At 39.2% G+C, this 23,234-nt stretch overlaps 1 protein-coding gene across 2 annotated transcripts; it reads left to right on the top strand.

The window, feature by feature from the left end:
- The first annotated feature begins 1,279 nt into the window (after nucleotides 1-1,279).
- Nucleotides 1,280-22,701, top strand: RIPK1 (receptor interacting serine/threonine kinase 1). Of its 2 annotated transcripts, XM_008637077.2 has the most exons (12): nucleotides 1,280-1,298; nucleotides 3,960-4,182; nucleotides 5,839-5,992; nucleotides 6,911-7,048; nucleotides 9,351-9,579; nucleotides 10,415-10,564; nucleotides 11,628-11,704; nucleotides 14,758-14,848; nucleotides 17,063-17,650; nucleotides 19,168-19,239; nucleotides 21,038-21,202; nucleotides 21,884-22,701. In XM_008637077.2, exons 2-12 carry the CDS (start codon nucleotides 4,031-4,033, stop codon nucleotides 22,168-22,170), a joined length of 2,103 nt encoding a protein of 700 aa, XP_008635299.1. In that variant the 5' UTR covers nucleotides 1,280-1,298; nucleotides 3,960-4,030; the 3' UTR covers nucleotides 22,171-22,701. The 2 variants fall into 2 exon arrangements, with proteins under 2 accessions (XP_008635299.1, XP_017594089.1); XM_017738600.1 differs by lacking the exons at nucleotides 1,280-1,298; nucleotides 3,960-4,182; nucleotides 5,839-5,992 and adding an exon at nucleotides 7,493-7,698 and having other exon boundaries at nucleotides 6,960-7,048.
- Nucleotides 22,702-23,234: the final 533 nt, after the last annotated feature.

The raw sequence follows: 23,234 nt of genomic DNA, 5'->3' as shown, positions 1-23,234 counted from the left end.
AGCCTGCCCCGATTCCGTACGGAATGCACACCTTTGTGACCAGAACCGACTGTGACACCTTTGCACGGGTGCAGGCCACTGCACAGACCCCATCCTTTCCTCTTCCCACGCTGCCCCTGCTCGTGTGAAAACTTGTGTTGCATAACACCTTTGTTTCCCTTGTATCGGTTTCTCCTTCCCACGTGATCCTTTCTGTAACATGATGAAGATCTGACACAGGTATTTTCTTTGGTATTTCCAAAAGGAAAATAGAAAAAAAAAATATCATTCCTTAGTGAAAAGATGCATCAGCTGAAAAACCGGAGCAGAAGGGAAAGGTTTAGATGAAGTGGGTTATGACAGTTACAGCAGCAGATCTGAGATGCCCTGACAGCTTTTGAAACATCATTCACACATGCAGTATTTTTGTCATCAGCTGTAAGCAACCCTTCTATTTCTCATGTTACTCATTTGGGAATACCAGCTTTGGCTTCTCTTCTGTATTCCTTTCCGTTACTGACTGATAACACAGTGGCCACGATTTTTGGCACTTGTAAATGTGCTAATCTCCAATTAAAGTTTGTAGCACCTCTGAAGAACTTATGTGCTGTGAGCATCATTAGACTACAAAGGCTGCAAGAAATGTTTTTTCATATTACTGTGCTAATGTGCTCAGCACTCCTCCTTAACTGTGCAGGCCCCATCAGATCTGCATCAGATCAGTTACAAATCATTAGAACTGAGGAAAGCACTTTTGAACAGTGATTAGGGAATATGACCCAATGACCTAATGTCCACGGTGTGACTGTTGTGAATTTATATGCCCTTTAGGAGTTAGAGGAGAGGACGTAACCATGGTGTTAAAAAGAAAAATGCCACAAACCCACTTATTGCACTTCTGTCCTTCTCTAAGGAACACCACTCATACTGGTGGACAAAAATCCCTCTCTTTGAGAAACCAGTATTCCAAATTTTCATAGTACATGCTGGCACTTGGTAAACATGAACCCACCCTAATACAAATGTTCAGAGTAGTATATGAAAAAACCTGCTTTGTAATTAATCAAATATACAGATGAGGGCTACTTCACAGAACATAAATTAACCGCTAGAAGTATGCATAGCTTCTCTAAGGGTAGGCTAAATCAAACTACAAAATTTCTGTTCTCTTAACCACAGATACATAAAGTATGAACTGGTGTGTCCTAAGTACTGACGATACACATAAATTACCCCGTATCAATAAGAAGCAGTAAGGTTGGAATGAACCTGAGTGTTTGAGCTTCCGTCCTTGATTTTTTATCGTCTGACATTTCAAGGTATCCTAAGCCAATATCTCATGTTAAATAGTATACCAGAATAAGCAGTCTTTGCTTTAAAGCCTGGCTAGAGATTGTTTTCCTGTGATAGTCATTCTACAAAACAGAAACTTTGGGTTTGAAATAAGTCATTAGATCTTAGAGAGCTTCTATTCAGGGTACCTCATCACTTAATAAGAACAGCAAAAAAAGTAGGAGCATCCTACCATGCCCAAGGAGGAAGGTTCCCTCCCACCTCATAAGAAAATTCCATCTTCTTGAATGTTATCCAGCTCACTCCAGCAGATACAATGTGATTTTAGATAATTATGATGTTACTTCTTTTGAATTTCCAAGACTTCTGGTTATAGTGACTACATGCGGCTTGGTAGGAACAGGTAATTAACAATGTAAACAGGAACAAGGTTCTGTATTGTTGCAGCTTTGGGCAGAGCTGTTCTTTGTCAGGTTATATGGTATTGAATGCCAGTCCCAAGCTATCAGTGGTATTAATGCAACTTTAGAGATTCACCATTCAAAAATACACATCTACTTTGCATTCACAAGAAAAGCACATGGAAGTCTTATAACTACTACCTAGATGCATAATTGCTGTTAGCATGGAAAAATTAACATACATAAGTGACTTCAAACCAATTCTTGAAAGGGAGACCCGGACAAAGAAGCAAGATGTTAGTTTATGCCACTTTTGACTCTCATGACTGAATTAAGGCCCTTGTACATGTGATATCCACCCCATCTGCACAAAAGTGTGTAGTACCACCCCAAGAAATCCAGAGAACCATCACCAGAAACTTTCAGGGAGATGAAATCTCAGCTATGAAAGCAGCAATGGCACTGCTATGAGTCATTTGTTGCCTACTATTTGATAGGCTGTTAAGGAATTAAAACAAAAAACCGAAACCAACCCAAAACAAAAAACAAACCAAAAAAAAACAAAGAAAAAAACCCAGCTACCACAACAAACAAAACACAAGAAAAATTTCCTCTAATCATTTTTAGGTGTAGCAGGACTTACCTTCTTACTAAGTGAATACAGCCATATCTGCAGTCTAGTGCTCATAATGCAGGCTAGCACTGCAGCAAAACAAAGCCTGCATCCTTTTGAAGTCAGGAAAGCCAAAGCAGACAAGTCTGAAGAGGGGACACTGCTCTGGGTGTAGAGAGGTTGTTCCCTATCTGTACCACAGCAGCCCCTTGAGTCTCTATGTGTACTTTGAAGAGAAAGCTGTTGCTCTAACTCTTCTACAGGCGCAATTTATTTATTTTTTAAAAATTAAATCTACTCTTCCCTGTTTTGACTTGTCAGTATTGAACTGATCAGACCATTGCCAGCTCAGCACTGAAACATCTCTCTTCCCTCAGATACCTACTTTCCACACACTAGCTCCTTAGTTCCCAGGCTTCCCAAAGAGGCTGTGGTAATGAGGCAGTCAAAATTAGGCTGCAGCTGGTGTTCACAACAACATTAAGCAATCTTTTCAATTAGAGATTTGATGATACAGGTGCACAGTAATTTACAGGAGCTAGCAGTCATTTGTTGGTCTGGAAAAACTTGGGAGTCCCTTTGCTACACTATTTAGAGCTCTTAGTTACTCCAAAGAGCCAATCTGCTGTTGCTGATAGTGGCACTTAGAGGCGGTGCCTTTCTTCCAGCTCTGTCTGTGTCGTTGTTATCCAAGATGAGTGGAAAATGAACAGCCCTGCCAGTCTCTTGGACTTTGTCTTTTCTCAGCAAACTCTTTCTTTACCTGATGTAAGGTGCTTAAGTTAAAAACTTAGTGAGGGGGAAAAAAAGCAGAGCTTGCTGGCATGTGCTGAAGGCAGGGGCTGGCCTGGGAAACATATTAGACAAGAGAATACCACAGCTTTATGAAAGGATTAACATAATTCTGGTTTCCGCTGGTGTTTACTTACCTATTACTTATCTATTATTTACTTATTTTGTAGGATCCCCCAAACTCTCTTTTTGTCTTGATGCATGTAGGAGTTACTACAAGCTTTCACAATGTCTTTGTTCCTCTTCTTTAATGGGCAGAAGAGAAGTTGCCATACATATTGTTTCCTAGCACTTGTCTCCTTGAGTTCATGTGCAAATAAGTTTCCCATAGAAGCTGAGTCCTTCATTTCACCCTCCAGAGGAACCTTTTATTTGGTTGTTTGGTTTAAGCTTTAAGCAAAACCTTTAGAGCTAGGTTTGCAAAGATGCCTAAAAGGTAGCTTTAGAATTGTATAAGAATCTGAGCACCTAACAGGCCCATGTTCAGGCAATTCAGAAAACAAGATACCTATCAGAATCATTAGGCACTACCTGCCTTTGGGATTGTGGCTCTTGATTTTTCTGGGGTTTGGATTTTGCACATATGAAGTGTAGGAACAGTACTGATCTACTGCATATTGTATGGCTAAAAACTATTTATCAACAGCACTTTGAGATCCTCAGGTGAAGAAATGGTTTTACATCAACTGAATATAACTGTAGTGGGTTGACAGGATAAATCATTGTGATTCTGTGAGAACCACAGAGTTTTTGGTTTCCAACTGAGCATTCATAAGGGTCGTGAGAGTTTATGTTTCTGTCCCACTCCTTAAATGTATACTTATTTAGTGGAACAGCTAAATGCTTTTAATGACACTTCTTTTTCCTCCTTTATACTACAGGTCCAGAAGCACAAGGGCTACAAACCCCAAATTGATTTTGTTTTAATTGCTAAGCCACAAAGACTGCAGCCATGTCTCTGGAAGACATCCACATGAACACCAAGGATTTGCTTGAACAAAAACAATTAGATGCTGGAGGATTTGGAACAATTTCTTTATGCTTTCACAAGAAACATGGATATGTAGTATTAAAAAAAGTGTATACAGGACCGCAGCGCACTGAGTAAGTTACAGATCTCAGTTCTGATTTTTATTTCAGTTAGTCTAAGTCCTCTAAATTCAACTAAGATAAACCTAAATAGAGTGTAATAACTTTGGGTCTTTGGATTCTGGAGATGTGTATGTGCGGGAAATAAGACAATGCTAACAGCTGTCCTGCAAATTTTACTTTTTTCCCCTTTTAAGACAACTTTTTTAGTTTTAACTCATTGTTCCAGTGGAGTTCCTGGTTTTTGTTACAGGGTGAGCACTATCATGAATTGTTAAGAATCAAAAGGATTCTTGCACACTTATGGAAATGCAGGAACTCAGTGGCCACACAGTATCTTCAAACTTGCAGATATGTTTTCAATGAAATTATCCAACTGTAGATGTCCACTAGGAACACACATAAACTATCAGCAGGACTCCAACACCATGTGTGTTAATACCAGGAATGTAACTCCCCCTCCCTTGAAAAAGAGCAGAGTGAGCCAAGCCCACTGATATAATTCAAAGATTGAATTAACTGTTGATTTCGGTGGATTCAGGTCACATTGCAGCTCTACTACCTGACAGCCATAACAATACTAAAACTCTCCCATGAGTCATCCACTAGAGAGAGACAAAATTCTGTGTTTTTTTTACTTTGGGTTATGATAAATAAATTGAGTTTTTATTTTGCTGATGGAACACAAATTAAGATATTCTAGTAGTTTGTAGCCTGCAATGACCGTTTGAGATGACCACAGGTAAAATGGACAAGCCTGCCAAATGTATTTTTGGGTTTGTGTTTTCATCTTCTCACTACGCAGGCTCATAATTTTGTTATTTCTTAAAATATTGAACCGAAAGTCTTTATTAAATTTTTTAACTGAGCCTAATGCAAACAAAACAACCAGTTTCTTCTCTAGAAATGTGGATGAACACGGACGGAGAAAGCAATTTCCTTTTAAGTCAGAGGGTAGGAAAGCATTAGCAAGCAGTTTAATTTCAAGATTTTCTTACATCCTTTTGTCTGATGACTAGAACAGGAACAATAATAAAAATACCACCCCTTCTATTCATTATGTAATGGATACTATTCTTTTTTAAGACCCTTAGTGAGCTCCCAGCTATGTACCTGTGATTATTGATGGGTTATACTGAGGCCCAAGTAAAGAGGTAGGCTCTGAATTCATCCTAAACCAGTAATTGTTAGTAAATGCTGTAATCATTTAGTGTGTGTTTGGTTCCCTTGTAATAAATCCATTTTGAACAAGAAGCCCTTTGGAAACAAGAACTCTATAAGTTTCCTGTACAAGAAGTAGTGGAGTGGATCTTGATCCTCCTTGTTCCAAGGCTCTTTCCAAGCCCTGCCCAGATCTCACCCCAGTTTAAAGATTTGGGCATCCATAGGTACTGACAAGAAGAATGCTTGTGCAATTTCTGAAAAGCAGGCCTTAATCAGGTTGAGCAGACAGTCTCTGTGTAAGGCATTTGAGCAGAATCTTAGAGAATATAACCTGGCGTGAACAAAGCTGTATCAATTCAAAATCAGCTGAAGGTATGGTTAATTTTGCAGGGGCTCTAGGAATGGTGACATTTTTTGGCCATGGTTTTCATCATTAATCAGTAGGATTTTCATCCCTTTGTTCTCTCTAGGCTGGCACCTAAATTCAGGGTAATTTCTGTTTCACAGGTACAACATTTCCCTTCTTGAAGAAGGCAGGATTATGCGCAGACTGCAGCATGACCGTGTAGTAAAACTTCTGGGTGTCATTTTGGAAGACGGAAACTACTCACTTGTGATGGAGTATGTGGACCGGGGGAACATGATGAAAGTGCTACAGAATGTGAGCAGTCAATTACTTCCATCCCTTAGGGCTGATGAGCTGCTTGAAAGGGACAGGATGTTACTGCCAGAGAATGGAGTCTTTCTTTTTTTGCTTTTTGTATTAAAAAGCCAGTGGCAGCACTGCCTTCTCTAGAGACAGCAGAAAATGACAATGGCTTTCCTGTGCATCATAGAGGAGCAGACCAATTACAGATTAAAAAGTTATAGAAGTGTCTGTTGAGATATATGGAGAATTTGCTAAATATGTAGCAAATATTTGTAAATACGGAGTGACTCTAAAATTACTAATGCCAAAATTTTGATCCAAGAAGGACCTTAGAACCATAGAATATTCCTAGTTGGAAGGGACCTTGAAAGATCATCAAGTCCAACTTGCACAGTACACCCCCAAAAAACACAAGCACCCTCTGGGTGAAGAACCTCTTCCTAATATCCAACCTAAACATCGCCTAATCCAGCTTCATGCCATTCCAACAGGCCCTATCACTGACCACCAGAGAGAAGAGATCAGTGCCAGTCCCTCCACTTCCCATCATGAGGAAGCTGTAGACCATGATGAGGTCTTCCCTCAGTCTCCTCCAGGCTGAACAGACCAAGTGACCTCAGCCCCTCCTCATATGGCTTCCCCCCAGATTCTTCACCATCTTTGTGCCTTCCTTTGGAAAACTCTCTAGTGGTTTTATATCCCTCTTAAATTGTGGCCAAAACTTCACACAGTATTCAAGGTGAGGCCACACCAGTATGGAGTAGAGTGGGACAATCACCTCCCTCAACCTGTTGGCGATGCAGGTTTTTCTTACCATAGCTTAAGCAGAGGTATTCTTGGGACTGAGGAGCTTTTTTTAAAGACTGAGTTTTAATTTGATTGTTGTAGTTGCATTTTTTAATAGATGGCACTTCTTGTTATTTCTTTTAGCTCTCACTACCTTTGTCAGTGAGAGGGCGTTTCGTGCTGGAGATCACAGAAGGAATGCTTTATCTGCATGAGCAAGGCTTTGTACACAAAGACCTAAAACCAGAAAACATCCTTGTGGACAAAGACTTCCACATTAAGGTACTTGTTAGAATGCGAATGGAGAAGGCTGGTGATTTGGGTTGAAGAACCCATTTCAGCCATGCTGGTTAGAGTTCCTAATGTGGTAGGACTGGTAGATTACTGCCTTTGTAGTTTAGCGAGCTAACACTAAGAGAGTGTTAGCCCTGGATCGCTGAATTGTGGTGGCCTATACAACCTCTGAGTCTGAGATTTGCACCGTACTCCCCCAGTTGTGGGGAAAAAAAAAAAAAGGCATTAAAAAAATATATTGTTGAGAATTAATGAGCTATAAATAACAACTAGAAAGATAAAACAAATGTTAATACAGAGTTTGAAACAAAATAGAACATTTTATGGATAATGTCTTTTGTCCTTTATTGCTGTAATTTCTCCTCCTGCCTTCACCTCTTTCCTTCTTTTGCCTGTTATCTTTTCCTCTTTTGTATCCCTCTTTTCCCTTAGTCATCATTTTAAAATGACATCCAGGAGCTACAAAAAAAACTGCATCAGGACACTACTTCAAAGAATGGTTTATAAGCCTATTCCAAAGCCCTTCTATTAACTTTAGTGGGGTTTTGGATCAAGACACATAGATATAGAGGCTATTGCGGAATAAACCTGAGGGGAATTTGCAGCAGTCCTCATCAAATATCATGTCTCTGGTCAAGGTGAGTTGTTGAAATAATCACCCCATTACAGTTTGAAACTACAGAATAAATTTCTGTGAAGAGAGCTCTGTCATTTTCTACTTCTCACACATAAATTAGTGAGAAGTTCTTTCACAAGGTTAATATAGTGGCAAGTGAAGTATGAGCACCTTGCAGATAAGAATTATAAATTTATTTATTTTCCAAAAATAAAAACCCCATAATGATCTGCTTTAAATGTAAATTGTATGAGGGGTTGGGTTTTGGCTTGCTTATATGGACAGGACCAAACTAGGCTATCATCATATTTCATGACAAACTGATCTGGAGCCCAGGATCAAATTTAGAATCAGATGAGACTTCCTTAAGCATCTTGATCAAAAGTATAACTTAAGGCAGCTGTTGTATGATCTGCTTGAATGTGTCTAACATTGATAATTAGAAAGGGAAATAGTTGTTCCAGGAAATTGTAAATGTAGAAAGATTTATGTCATATCCTTCTCTATCCCTAGACCTCCTCTCACTTGCAGACATGAAGCTGGACTCCTACTTCCTCAGCAGAAGGTCGCCTACATTTTCCTCTGAATATACAATCTCTAAATGTAGCCCAAGGCTTCAGAAATTCAAGAGGAGCAATAAGCTAGTTAGAGGCAATAAGAGAGAAAAGTGAGTTACAAGTGAGGCAAGATGTCACCTTACTTTTATCTGAAGTAATTGGGTTACACAACTCTGTTTGACAGCTGCCTGTGGCCAAGAGAGACAGGCCCATTTTCTTTCAGTTTTCCTCTCCTATTGACCTCCTGTTCCCTTGTGTTAGCACTGGTGCTAATCTGAACACCGTGCCTTGATTTAGGAAGCCAAACCAGCAGATTACCATTTACCTTGTTGGCAGTGCTACCCTTCTGTTGGGGAGCACTTGGTTCAGCAATCTGCTTGACTGCCTTGCACTGGGTCTTCCCAGGTAAGTGTCAGTGCTGGAACAAGAGGAGCAGAGGGAGCACATAAAAGGAGAAAGGAGGGAAGGATTACTTTCTTCACCAGCAACCATTAGTCTAGTTGCAAAACTGAACATTAAAGTTTCAGTAATGTCACATTGTCAAGCACACAGTACCCAGGTATCTCTGCTTTAACTTTTTCCGTGCTATTCTTTTCCATGCCTCCTTGGTATACATATCACATCATTTTAGATCCTCCTCTTCTCCTTTTCTGAAGTAAGATCTAAGGAGGTTGAGTTAAATGGAATCTAAATGGAAAGGGCAGTGAGGGAGGAGGCACATCTGCCTATCTCATAGATTCTTCTCATATGAATCTTCTGTTCTTCCATGAGTGCTGCCAGCAGACCACAAACATGATTGTCAATATGAGTGAAACCAAATTTCTTCTATCCTCGCATTGTGCAAGTATTCCACAATCAATAATAGAAGTTCAGCCTAATGGCTCGCAATTGGCAGTGATACCTTATTTAGGACAAAAACCAAACCAAACAAACAAAAACAAGAAAAAAAAAAAATCAAATAGTTTGTTTCCGTTTCTTTAGTTGTATTTTTTCAATATTTAATTTTTAGATAAGTTACTAGATTACTATTAAGTCTTGATAAAATTGAGCACTGCATGCAATACTTCTTTATCTCCTCTTCATTAGAGCACTAGCTCTGATGTGTCTCATTTTTCAGATTGCAGATCTCGGAGTTGCCTCCTTTAAGAGCTGGAGCAGGCTGACCCAAGAAGAAACTCTCCGGCAGAAGCAAATCAAAAGCACTTGCCAGAACAATGCTGGGACTCTTTTCTATATGGCCCCGGAGCATTTACGCTGTGTTAACGCAAAACCAGTGGAGAAATCAGATGTTTACAGCTTTGGCATTGTGATCTGGGCAATTTTTGCTAACAAAGAGCCATACGAAAGTACGCTACTTCTCAAAGGATGCTATCAGAAAAATAAGTTACAAATATTAAGCAATTCACATTATAAAATTAAGATTAGTAGATTGAATCATCCGTGGCCTAGAATAGCACCGGTTTGGCACCTCATGGCCAGTGACAGGAATTAGTTGCATCATTCCTGAGTTCTTAGCATGGACAAGAACATCTGAAAGAAATGCAGCCACGAGCTGAATCTACTCACATCTACATGGTGTGGGCACAAACCAGACTTGGTGCCAGAAATTCGGCAAACCTCAGGTGGGCCAGGATGGAAACTTTGACAGACACTGTTTCCTGAGGTGGACTAGTTACACGTGGAAATGGGAATGATGCCGCAGTCAGTAACCGATTCTCAGCTGCATGGTGCTGATTTCTCAACATGCACCAGTGGGCTTATGTAGAACAATAGGAGCCAACTGTGCAATTCCAGAGTAACACGTTTATAATTTTGATTGGATTTTTTGCTAATTAAGTGGCTAAATGTTGCCTGTGTGGCCATCTTTGTGTTCATATGTAGTGCAGAGCTGATGCACCTGAGATGCAGGTTCTAGAGAGCTACATCTGTCACCCTTACACTGCACATGTCTCACATACAAAAGTAAATCCATTCATCTTAAAATAATTCTCTAATCCATGGAAATCAGGGCAGTGGATTCAAATTCACTAGTATGAAAGATTTGTAGCTGTAACCTGGACATCTTTGAAATCATATTTTACATATCCACAAACACACAGGGAGCCACTTCATTGTTTCTTTTACCTATGGAAAGGTATCAAAATCCACGAGCAGAACCTGATGGGAAATTTTATTTTTCAGATGGTATAAATGAAGCCCAGATTTGCTTTGGCATCATAAATGGAAACAGACCAGACTTAAAGGAGATCACTGGTAAATGTCCAGTGGAAATTATTGACTTAATGAAGCAATGCTGGGATGAAGAGTCAGAGAAACGCCCAACCTTTGCAGGTAAGGCATTACTTTGGGATTCGTTTTTGTTTGTGTCCGTTGATACTTTATAATGCAGCAAAACAAACCTGAGTATTTTCCTCTTGAAATAAGGTGGGGGGTTTTTTGAAAACTGAAATAGCAATTCACATATTCTGTAAAGCGTGCTCTCTGTACTATGACCAAAAATGGGATCTGATCCAGCATTTACAGGTTTGAGAAATTCTAGTAAGACTTTATACCTGATAATTTCTCTTCAGCATAGTATAATCTTACTGCTGAAACCTACAGAAAAACTAACATCAAGTGATACAGTAGATCTTGACCATGACTGGATCCTATTCAAAATATTCTAGATTCAAAAGCTGTCCTAGTTATTCTTCCATAAGCAATTCAACTGACTTTGACTAGCTAATAATCTTTTCATATGGTCAGATGCCAAAACACTTCCAATCAGTAGAAGTCTTGGCTGAATGGTCTGGGAAGGAGACTAAGAGCATTCAGCAAATAAGTCAAAATTCTATATCTCGTTGTCTCTTCTTTCTGCCTCAATATAGAGTGCCAATAAAAAAAAAAACCCAAACCACCCCAACCCACAGAGAAGACCCCAACATATAACAGGAAACTGAGGTTTGTATTTAGACAGGGGCATCAACAGCTTCATATACAGCAGGCATGTACTTAAATACTCAGAGGAAATTTGTATACCAGAAGGAACCCACCTATTATCTCCATATTTAACATACATAATCTACTGCTAATAGATTAATCTTATGCTTGTATTGGGTCTTAGCTCCTGATTTTCCCATATGCAAGTCAAGATGCTCTCAGCTACAGGTCATAGACAGAGATTTCACTCTAAAAAGCAATACAACAACAACAAATCCCTAGAAGTCATCCTGTTCTTGCTACTGCTTTAAGATTAAACGTACCATGTGAGTGAATTCCAAATGTATATATAACTTTCCTGTTTCTGACTTCATAGAAGTCTTTGTTCAATCTTTATCCATCAAGATCATTAACAGTACAAGTCACTTTTCTTTCCATTGAAAACCACTTTCATTTAGTTCTTTACTTTTTGCAGAAATCAGTGAAATATACAAGCCATTTTACTATGAAAATCTAGGAAAAACTATTGAAGAAGACCTGAAGAATTTAAAAGTGAGTAGCTTTCTAAGCATTTTAAGGTGTCAGTTCCCCACATTGCCTCTTCCCAACCCCAATTATGGTCAGATTCTGCCACTTCAAGACTGATCATGCTTGACTGACATGATTTCCTTCTGTGATAAAATGGCTGGATTTGTGAACAAGGGGAGAGCAGTGCATGTCATTTATCTCAACCTTAGGAAGGTTTTCAAGACTCTCTCCCAAAATACTCCTGTATCAAAGTTCAGACGTTACTGTCTGGATGAGCAGATGAAAACAGGTTGGATGGCAAGTCCCAGAGGAGAGCAGTTGATGGGTCCTACTTCACCTGCAGGCCAGGAGCAGCTGCAGTAGTGCAGGTGTCTGGGACCTTCCCTTCAGTGACCTGACAGAAGCGACAGAGCACACATAAGGTGTGCACGTGACACCAAACTAGAAGTACCAGTCAATACAGTCACAAGGACAAGGCTCGTAGCTGCAGGCTGGAGGAATGTGGCAGCAGAAACCTTGTGAAATTCAGAAAGGACAGGTAGAACATGTTGCACCTCGGATTAAATAACCTCTGGCTTCAGTGCCAACCAGGGCCTGCCCAGCCAGGGAGCAGCACTGCTGAGAAGGTGGTGAGCAGTGACCTGGGCACCAGCCACAGCCTGCCTGGCACCAGCAGTGTCACAGGCACTAGATCTGCTCAGCACTTGTTAGTCCTGCCATAGGAGATGTGCCTGTTTAAGCCCAGACATGCAATGGCTTTGGGGGACATAAACCAATAGCAACCTGCCCCTATGTGTGAGGAGTTTATTGAGAAGACAAAGCCAAGTTCTTCACAGCGGCGCATCGTGTGAGGACTAGAGAAAAAAGACAAATACAGAAATAAGAGAGACTCAAACTGGATGTAAGAGGGAAACAAAAAACCCCAAAACTTTTCCCTCTGTGGACAGCAGAGCAGTGGCACAAGTTACCTGAAGAGGTTGTCCAGTCACCTCATCAGAGGTTTTCAAACCCAACTGCACGAAGCTCTGAGCTACCAACTCTGATTTCATAAGCAACTGTGTTTTGAGCAGGAGGTGGCCTGAGGATTCCTCCAAGGTCTATTTCCACCTGAGTGACACACTGATTCTATGATGATACTTTGCAAAAGCTCCTCATATATCCATTAAGTCTCACTCATGAAATAAAATGTTATTCCTAGCAATTCAAAAGTGGCAGAATCTGATTTAAAGTAACTTTGTAAATTTTTGGTAATTTTTGCCCTGCCTTCAGGCAGTGTCTAAGGAGTCTCAGCCTGCTTGAGACCAGGAAGCTATAGCACAGCAATATCAACAGGTAAAAGTTAAATTCAGATAGTTTTCCTGAGCGTCCAAATTGGTTTCTCTTACTTTTCTGGCTGTAAGTTTAAAAATTATGATAAAAAGAATAATTTCCTGACTGAAAATAAGAACTTCTTGAACAACTGGGCTGATAATGGAACCTTTTTATCATAGCTTTTATGAATTTAATCACTTGACTATACAGACTTCACTCACAGACAATACAGACAGTATTTTTAACTAAGAAAAAAAACCAAACCAAACTTCCTTGTGAAACCATTCTTTCACAATTTTTTTTTAAAGTGCTTCCTTCTCACCAAGTTTTCAATTGTGGAAATGAAATTTACTCATTTCATGTGATGTTTACAAAGCACCAGTAACTGTTCAAAAAAGCAACAGAGTTTTGCAAAATGAAATTGATGAAACAGATTTCTTGGACTGATTTGATCAAACTCCCAATGTGAACTGTATATATGTCCAATATATGATAGCAGTCCCAAATCAGGACCATGGCCAATTTTACTAGGTGCATTAGCTTTCTGCAGATGCACCTCTGAAACCATAGGGACAAAATGACTATTTAGAAAATGGGCTGCGAGTTTATTACTTTCTCAGGAAGGAAAGCACCCATTACAATCAGGGCACAGACTGTGAGTAGTGGATCCAAGCCAAGTCACTTATGTGAATTACTAGTACAGCTTCAGTAGCAACATGAGTTAGAGGATTTGGGCATAACCTCCCTGCCACCTCCCCAGCAATCATGGAAGCCTCCTAACTAAAAGGATCACAGAACGGTTGAGGTTGAAAGAGACCAGAAGTCATTTGGTCCAACCCTCCTGTTCAAACAATTCCATCGCTCAAACTCTAAGGACCTATGGTTGTAATGTGTGCTAGAAATTCACCTTTTGCTTTTGGAAGGAAGTTGATTTTTTGGTAAGAGATAGATAGGAATTGTTGATTTTTAATCTATGAAAGTACTTCTTGGGTTTAATTAATTAAAAAAAACCCACACAAACTCTACTTTTGGAAATTATGAGTAAGCAGCACTTCAGATGAAGTTAAGAAATAATTTTTCCAGGTTAAAAAAAAAAATTACTTTCAGCAAAGCCTAGTAATGAGAACATCAAAAGAGTAGAACAGGAATAGACTTTGCCTTCACTCTGGTGAAGTGAGGATGAGGGTTATAGAAAGGAAATTGGACTGCTTCTTTTTGAAAATTTCCTCTAAACTCCTCGTTCCTACTATCTTCATAAAAGTCAATGTGTCTATACCTGAATGTTCATTATTTCTCACCTCTTCTTCCCTGTTGATGAATGAACTTACTAAATACAGATGCACAGAACAGGATGCATGTTTGCTACCTTTACCTCAGCAGCATCCCCTCACTGCGATTGGTTGCCAAAAGTCTGGCTATTAAATAGAAGTCAGACAATCCAGAGCCACTCTGGATTCAGCTCAAACTCATGGAAGCAAGGCTATTGTTTGGCCAACCCAGAGTATTATATACTGCGGTTGCATTGCAGTCCTCCCTCCCTTCATTGAAGAAAAGATTTTGCCCACCTGTAGCAAAGCAATGGGTATTTTCTATCAGGCTGTGCTCTCCTCAAGAGTATGGGATTTTTTCCCAGAGACACAGAATCTGTTCATCCAGGTTACTTCACAGTGAAGCTGTGCTGTTTCCTATTCTACAGGTTTCCTATTCTACTCCCTTTGGTTAAGCTTTTGCCTATAATTTGATCATTTGTTCCTTCCCACATGCAGAAAATGTGGCCTGAGTCAAATGAACTTCTGAATAGGATGGAATCCCTTCAAATAGATGCTGTACCAGAAGATACCAGCACTGGTCAAGTAGGTAAGCCACTAGCACGTAATTATTCTGTGTATTTTGCCAAAGATAAAATTGTGTACAAAGCAAGTAACCTTACCATTAAGGGTTACTAAGAGACTCAATTATTCAGCATCTCAGAAAGAATTGTAATCACTGAGATGTTGTTTGCTCCCAGAAGTCACACTTACTACTTCAAATTTTCTATCATCTACAGTTCAAACCCATCTCCTTTTACACTCTTCTGCTTTCCTCTTCCATGCCAAAAATTTTGTTTAACATTAAGCTTTTCAATGGTCACTTTGATAATTACTTTTCATACTTGATCTTTCCTCTCATCTTTTTAATCATGCCAACTGCTTGGTTTGCAGGCTTTAATTTCATTAAGACATTTCTTTCCCCTCTCCATCCTTTCTTATGAATGATCTGAATATGACCAGGATACATAATTGTAAAGTATTCCTTTGTTTATGACCTCGCTCTCTAAGGAATCTGAGGAACACTAGTAGATAGTTTTTTCTCTCCTTTCCCTCATACTTCCATCAAATCTTAGATGAGTTGCATGTTTTGTGATTTTATAGAGCTGGCTCTCTAAAACGTGATGATAGAGTTTTGTAGTAGTGTATCTGGAATTTTCTTACAAAGTTTCTTAATGTCAAGGGACACAGGATCTTATTTGCAACACTGATTTACAAGAAATAATAAAAAAACCCAGTAGAAATAAACTGCTGCCAAGTTAAATCACATCACTTGAAAGACACGATTAAATTAATAATGTTGAACTGTAACATGCAACTAATAAATCTTCCCCAAAGCTAGGTTTGCCACAACTGTTCCTCAGTAGAACTGATGGACTTAGGGCAACCTCTCTGCTGTATTCTTAAGTGAGTGTAGTTGCATTTCCTGAGCAGAAAGAATCATGTATGACTGCTGCAGATTGCAGAAGCTCTCATGTTTTAAGTACAAAAGACTTTGTTGTGAATCTCCACTGCAGAAAGATGCCATCTTGACAGCCTGTCAGAGGCAGGGCTTTTTTCCTCTAGTCAATGGGCATTACTCAGACAGTGGCAGTGAAAGGCATCCCACAGGATCTGTTCATACATCTCAAGCTTGCCCTGGAGAACAGATGCCATACAGTTTATGCTAATACTGAATTACTAAGAGCTGTCACTTTGGATGGGGTTATTTCTGTATCAGCCATTCCTCCCACTCCCTCTCTAGCAGTGGTAGCAAAACAAGCAGAGCAAGTCAGACTGAAGGTGTACTAATATACAGCCATCCAAAGGAACTTGTTTTGGTCCTGCCTAATGTGGGCTGAAGTAATGTAATTTGTGGGGGAAAAAGCCCTCAGTTCACAGGCATGATCTGAGCTAAATAGAAGTACATACATACGCTTTATTCCAGTTTTACGGTGCTCTGTAAGTGTCCCTTGCTTCAAGCAATGTACGATATTTTCTAGAAAAGTGTGACACTTTCAGAACCTTAGGAAAGCATGTGTAGTCCTACCTTTAAAAATATTAGTACAAGTAGTAACAAGCAGATTTTTATGTTTCTTGTTTAGCCTTGTAATGCTACAGCATCATACATATTGTAACTCCATCTAGTTCAATACTGAAGTAGAGCTTCCTTTGATACTGAGCATTAGTTTGAAAAATGTAGATGACACAAACTATTTTATCTGGTAGACATTGCTTGCAAAATCGCATTCTTTGGGACCAGAGTATTCATCACTAAATACTCATACAGGATACTTTACATCATCATTTTTAAATATTATTTTAATGACAAATTATTTTTGCTGTATGAAGTTACACCTATTATTACAGTGGTGTTATTTTCCATCCTGTTACACTTCAGTTTTGCACTGATTAAAGTCCAGTTAATGCCAGTAGAGACACACCAGTAAATCAGACCCTGCAAGTGCTTTCAGGAATGTTTGTTTCAATGGTTGAAAACTTGGTATCAATATAAGCAGAGTATGCAGTGAATTCTTACACTACTTGAGTGAGATTTTGACACTGATAGCTTAAGCAAACCTGTACTTCCTAGATAAAAATCTGTTCTACTTGTCAGTAAAGCCATATTTTATTTTATAGAATGTCTTATGCTGGAAGTAATGTTTTATTTAAACCTTTTAGTATACCATAACAATAAAGCAGGTTAATAGATTTTAGTATCATTGCAACAAGTTAAATACTTGCATTTGAAATGTTTTCAAACATTTAATGTTCCTCCCTTCAGATCAGCCTAATTCTCTACATAGCTCTCAAGGTCCCATGACCAGCCAGGTTAATGAAGCCCTGTTTGCTGCCTCCCCTGAGAATCAGCCTGTTGAGAGCTGTGAGACCTCATTTGGACCTGCTGATAATCTGGAAAAAAAACTTCAGCATGAATACAACTACCACGCATTTGGGAGCCGGATGGATAAAGCAGTTCCATCTGTTGCATACAGCCCTGAAATGATAGAGGAGGAAAGGAGACGGAGAGTTTCCTGCGATCCGTTTGCAAAGCCATCTCCTACTTCTCAACAGAGTGAACTGTATCCAAGAGCTGAAAAAACAGCATCAAACACTAATCCATATTTCTGGGCAAGCATTGATCCAAATTTCTGGCCACGGGCAGCTGCAACAACACCAAAACGGGGAAATGTAGATGTTTTTTATGGGCCATACCCCAACAGTCTTCCAACAGGAAACCCAGAGGATGCCTATGGATTGGGTTCAGCCAGTAACTTTAGCCTAAGTAAACCTCCTGTGCCAGAATCTGGACAAAACCTGCAGTCACCGACCAACGTAAATTGGTATTCAAAGAATTCAGACACAGATACAGGTGAGATTCCTCTTTCCCCAACACCTATCTTTCTGAAAACACACTTTTCCACTATTCAGTGAAGTGGTCAGGAGAGTTTTGTAGCTCATGGAACAACCTGCTTTTTGCAGGTCTCTACAGGCTGATCTGTAATATAGCAAGGATGAATTTATTTCATTAAGTTCTCTTTGTTTACTCAAAGTTAAAACACTCTAGCTTAGACTTCACTATGCTGCTTTCACTGATGTCAGGCTGTCAATTTCAAATGAACCATTTCTAAAGCATCAGTGTAAGAGAACAGCACGAGACCCAACACGTGACTCTTCAGCTACCAGCCAAGGAAGAGCAGACAGCAAGTACTGCTAAAGCAGCTCCCAAAACCAGGAGCTGCTACCAGTCATTCTAGGAAAGCTGAGGAGAACATTGACTCTCAAAACCATAACATTCATACCATAGGTTCTGCTCGTGCAGAAACAACATTTGCAGCATTTCAGAAAACAGATGGGTATTTTGTAACTTGATTTGCAGCAAGCTGAGAGACTCCTGAACAGAGGGCGCCAGCAAGGAGCTAAGGCTCATAACTGGTGTCTCCAGAGAGCTCTGCCTGGTGCTGGGGAGAGCTGTTGGTGTTTGCTGGTAAGCCATGGAGTAGAAAGGTATAGAGAATATTGGGCATTGACAAAACATAAATAAGTGGTAACTAGAGACCTACAAGATAGAACTTTGAGGAACTAGAGATGGCATGAGATGTCTGCTCCTACTCTTGGATATTTTTAGCATGGTGTTATTTTCCAGGTCATCTCACAAGAAAATCAAAGATCCCTGGCTTTTTACAGGCAGAACGCCAGAATAGTGTTATTCTGTTAAATTATTTATGCAGAGGCTGTGATTAGTTGTTTATGTGAGTTTATTTACTGAAATGAATCCAAGGGCTGGCATGTCAGAAGGCAGGCATTAGAATTGGCAACATCACTCCTAAAGGAAAACCTTCTGTTCGAAAAAAATAAAGAAAGCAGTTATTATAGGAAGGCTGTGTGAAGCAGTGTAGCAGATACCAGACTGAGGTACACAAGAGCTGCATTTCAGCTCCTCACTGACTTGTTGGGTGACTGTAACCCAGCTGCTCTTGCTGCCCCAGTATGAGTTGCTCATCTGTGAGCATTCAAAAACTCACACTTGGGAGTTTGGAATTTGCCAGTTTGAATACTTGATACAAAGCAGCTCAGTCTGTAACTGCAGTGTGCTGTGATTCCACACTGCCAGATATTCCTACACCCACATGAAAGTCCATTGTCCTCACTGAGATCCAAAGATGGTTAAGGCTATTAGTAACTGAGCAAAACCACAATAAGATCATTGCTTAAACTAGAGTTATTCAAGGAGACACAACCCTGCTAATTAAAAAGCTTCTCATCTCTGTACTTAAGAGCACTGTATACTCACACTGTTACAAATATTAAGGACAATGTTAAGGACATCTACTTTTCTATTTATATAATGCTTTTGACATTTCTTGGGGTTTTTTCCTCTTTGTACAGGTAATAGGGATTCCACTTCTTTCACAAGGGGAACATTTGCATACTATCCTAGTGCACCCAGAGTAAGCCCAGGTAAGTGCTGTGGCCTTCATCTGCCCTGGTAGCCAACAGGCTATGCATTGCATCCTGGCCAGTAAAGCAAAAAACTTCAGGAACTTGAAATAATTTACGTTATTGCTTAATACCTCTAACCACAGCTGAAGTTTTCAGTACCAGAATGTAAAACTAATTCTCTAGCAGGACCTAAACACACCATTAAATGTGTATTTGATAAATCAAGGACAACATATTCTTTTATGTAAGAACTTCTAAAATATGAGAGCATTGCAAGATCTCCTGTACACCTGAACTAGTCACTTCCTTAGATTAAACTTCAAGTTGCTGTCACTCTGCCCAGCTCTTGAACACACACACACACATTTGGGACACTTTGTCCTATCTTGCTTTAGATTTTAATACAAATTTCTAGCTGCAGGCTTCATGGGCTTTCATTGGGGCACAGGTTCTACTGGCTTGAATCCCTAAAATCATGTAATGTCCTTCAGGAGCTGTTAATATATGCTCCTTTCAAGTTGTGTTGCTTGGGGCACTCGAATTCTTTAATTACCCTTTCAAAGGCTTGTCCAGTTTCTAAGTGGTCTACACTGCAAAGAAAACTTGAAAGAGCAGGTATCTGTCTTTTTGACTCTGCATCCCTTAAATGATGACCCAAACCTGACAAGCTGCAAAGTGTAAAGGCTTGGGAAAGGAGACTCATAAGCATAGTAAGTTTTACTGTTAATACTGTAATATTGACAAAGTATTTGTATACATTTTCGTATCTTATGCTAAATTCATTTTGTTACCAGATAACATAGCAAACATGAGGCTTCTTTATATTTTTAACTACAAATACGAACATATTTCCTGAGTCCTCTGGCTCTTTAAAAAAAAAAAAAAAGGATACAGGAATCAAAATGTTATGAGTAGAAGTTAAAATGTTATGAGACATGATAAAATGCATTCCTTTTTTACAACTTCAACAATCTAATCGTGCATACTTAAAATATTTCTGACTTGCAGTCTCAGGTTAGCATATATTAAGTGCACTTAGATTTTCACACTTCACATTGCAATTGAGTGTTTAACAAGGATGTTTGTACATCTAATCATGATTTCAGGTGATTAAATACAGAGCTTGGTGTATCATTTTAAGTATCTGTACTTCAATTTTAGACCCAGGTTATGAGATTCACCATTTAAACTAGGTTTAGAATGTTTAGTGGATGATTATCCAAGCAGAGTTCAGAAAACACTGTTCAGAGAACAGAAAACTGACATGACCTAACATGAATAGTGACTTAGTTTCACACTACATGTGGAAATCAAACAGTAAGAAAAAGATCAAATTATGTGTTTAACTAACCATATCTTAGGAGCAACATGAAATGATTTGCTGTAGTCTCACAGAACTTAGAAGTCATAACTGTAAACCCGAACTTACAGCTATGAAAAGTAAAGCTGAGAGGAAGAAGTGAGGCTTTAAGATAAAACGAAAAGAGCATTCGAGTCAAGGCTGACCTCCTGAAGCTGTTAGGCAGCAGAAAGCAAGACTGCTACTATGCATTCCCAAGGCACAGAGAACATTATTCACAGTCTAGTAACTGTCAGCTTGGTTGTGGCACTCTGTCATAAAATAGACTGGGCTTTCACTAAAGTACATTTGTGTCACACTGCATAGTGAAAATACTCTCAGCACAGTTGCCAGTAAATGGGTATTTCTACATCCAGTGCAATGAATATCACTTCCCTTACTAGTAGAACTGCTTCCTCCTTATGCTACTTCTTGAGATTTGAACCTTATGCTGATATTTGTAAATTTGTGTTAAAGTTCCTTATACAGAAGATTCAATCAAGTACAACATAAGTAACAGCTCTGGAATTCAAATTGGATCCTACAATCACATGAAGATTGATGAGCACAATCAGCATGTCAGCACTTGTCCTGTTGCTATGGAAGCAATTTATACACAGTATGAAGCAAGGGGTATATTTGGTAAGAGAAATATCTCCCTAGTTTTCATGTATTCACCCCATATAATTATCTGAGAATCATTTGGTTTGGAACGTATGAAACACTCAAACTGGTAGAAGCAAGGTCAGAATTGGAGAGCCTCACCTGACTTCTAGTTTAAATTACAGTATATCCTGAGCTGGAAGGGACCCATGCAGATCATAGAGTCCAGTGCCTGACATGACACAGGGAAAACTAAAAGTTAAACCATATATTCAAGAGCCACAACAACTTCATTCCAGTAGAAGTTGGAAGATTTTGAAATGTAATTTATTTTCATTGGTCAATACTGAATTAAACTATCCTTGTGTATTCCTCAGTAAATAAATCGTTTGTGTCTCAGAATATAAAACATGTACAACTCTTTAGGAACTCTTGGAAGGGTTTTTTCAATCTTGCAGGTTTAAGTAACAACTTATGATAGCTTCAGATCAAAGAGCAAGTCCAGCAACTGATCTGTGAATACACATGTTCTGACTGGACATTTTTTGCCCGCCATCACTGGGTTATGCTGCCTCCATGAAATCCACTTCTGATTGCATCACTAAGATTCTGTCTCCATATACTACCAATAAATAGTTGGGGGAGGACAGGAGAGAGAGTGAAAGGAGCAGAAAAACTGTTGAATTATGCCATTTTCTTACACTCTTCTTCTTTTTGCAGACAATACTACTGTCCTGACACAAAAACATTTGAATCTAGTGAGAGAAAATCTGGCTAAGCAGTGGAAGCACTGTGCTCGGAAACTGGGCTTTGGTGATCCCGAGATTGATGAAATTGATCATGACTATGAACGAGATGGACTAAAAGAGAAAGTTTACCAAATGCTGCTCAAGTGGGTAATGAGGGAAGGCTCCAAAGGTGCTACAGTTGGAAAACTTGCCAAGGCCCTCTTTGGCTGCCAAAGACTGGATCTCCTTACTAGTTTGATGCAAATCCAAGAAGAATAAGTTTACTGAGAACAGACCTTCCGGAGTTCTCCTTTTTGCACAAACTTTTGGAACATATTTTTTCCACCAACCAGTTCTCAGTGGTTGAGAACTCCAATAAATCAAAAATATTTGGTCTTCCAAAGGATAAAAAAAAAAAAAAAAAGCATCTTCCTTCCGAACATAACGATTGTCCAAAGATGACAACAATAAAATGCAAGACAAATGTCAATTGAAGGAGAATGTATTACACAAAATTTCTACATTATAATCTTTAAACATGTTGGTACTCTTCTTCAGTTCTGAACAAATAAGTAATAATATGTGAAGATTGACCTACTCCTTGAAAAACTTGTATAGAAGCCAAAATCAACTCTTACGTTTTGCCGGAAGTGCCAATACTTATCATGCCAGTATTGTGTGACTGGTATAAGTCAACAATATTTTCAAATCTTTTTATAATTTTTATTAAATATAGATGTCTAAAATTATGCAGAACAGCAGCATAAATAAAAGCAAAACCTATTTCTGGCTTTAAAAGTCTACAATTGATATTTTATAGGTTAATGTTGCATTATATTTTTACATTGTTTGGTAGAAAAGATTTTACAGGGTAAGAGTCTCATCTGCTTTATGAAATAGTGAAAAAATAAGTTCAATCAGTATGCAATCCAAAGTAAAAACTCAGGAATACAAGAGTTTTGGGAAGGGAAAGGTGCCTTATTACGTCTTGACGGAAGACCCATTCTCCTACTCGCTCTGGGGGCTCAGAGTGTCACTACTTTCTGAATCCCTCAGGCTGCATTTATATTAGTAGATTAAATGTGCCTGGGAATGTTATTGGGTGCTGAGGTTAAACTGACATGCTGCAGCCTGCTGCCAGGAAAACAAATTCTTTAAACCTCAAGAATGCTGTGCAAAGACTATTTCACAGTGCTCAGGTTGTTTTTGGGGAACATTGAAACAGCTCTGTAGTGTAGGTGATGGTATCCCAGTGCCTGGAAATGTTCCTTCTCACTCTGACTTCCTAATATTGACATAATCTCAGTGTGTAGTATCTATGAAAGAAGAATTACTGGAAGTCC

The sequence above is a fragment of the Corvus brachyrhynchos genome, unplaced genomic scaffold (genome assembly GCF_000691975.1).
Source record: "Corvus brachyrhynchos isolate BGI_N302 unplaced genomic scaffold, ASM69197v1 scaffold237, whole genome shotgun sequence".
NCBI classification, from domain to species: domain Eukaryota; kingdom Metazoa; phylum Chordata; class Aves; order Passeriformes; family Corvidae; genus Corvus; species Corvus brachyrhynchos.
The sequence above is the reverse complement of the archived record's forward strand: the minus strand, read 5'-3'. Positions and strand labels throughout refer to the sequence as shown.

What these genes read in the sequence shown, in the direction of transcription:
- RIPK1 (XM_008637077.2), top strand. Translation starts at nt 4,031, where the DNA reads ATGTCTCTGGAAGACATCCACATGAACACCAAGGATTTGCTTGAACAA. An exon ending in GAAACGCCCAACCTTTGCAG is followed by an intron (nt 10,565 to 11,627) that starts GTAAGGCATTAC and finishes TACTTTTTGCAG; the next exon opens with AAATCAGTGAAATATACAAG. An exon ending in TACCAGCACTGGTCAAGTAG is followed by an intron (nt 14,849 to 17,062) that starts GTAAGCCACTAG and finishes TCCTCCCTTCAG; the next exon opens with ATCAGCCTAATTCTCTACAT.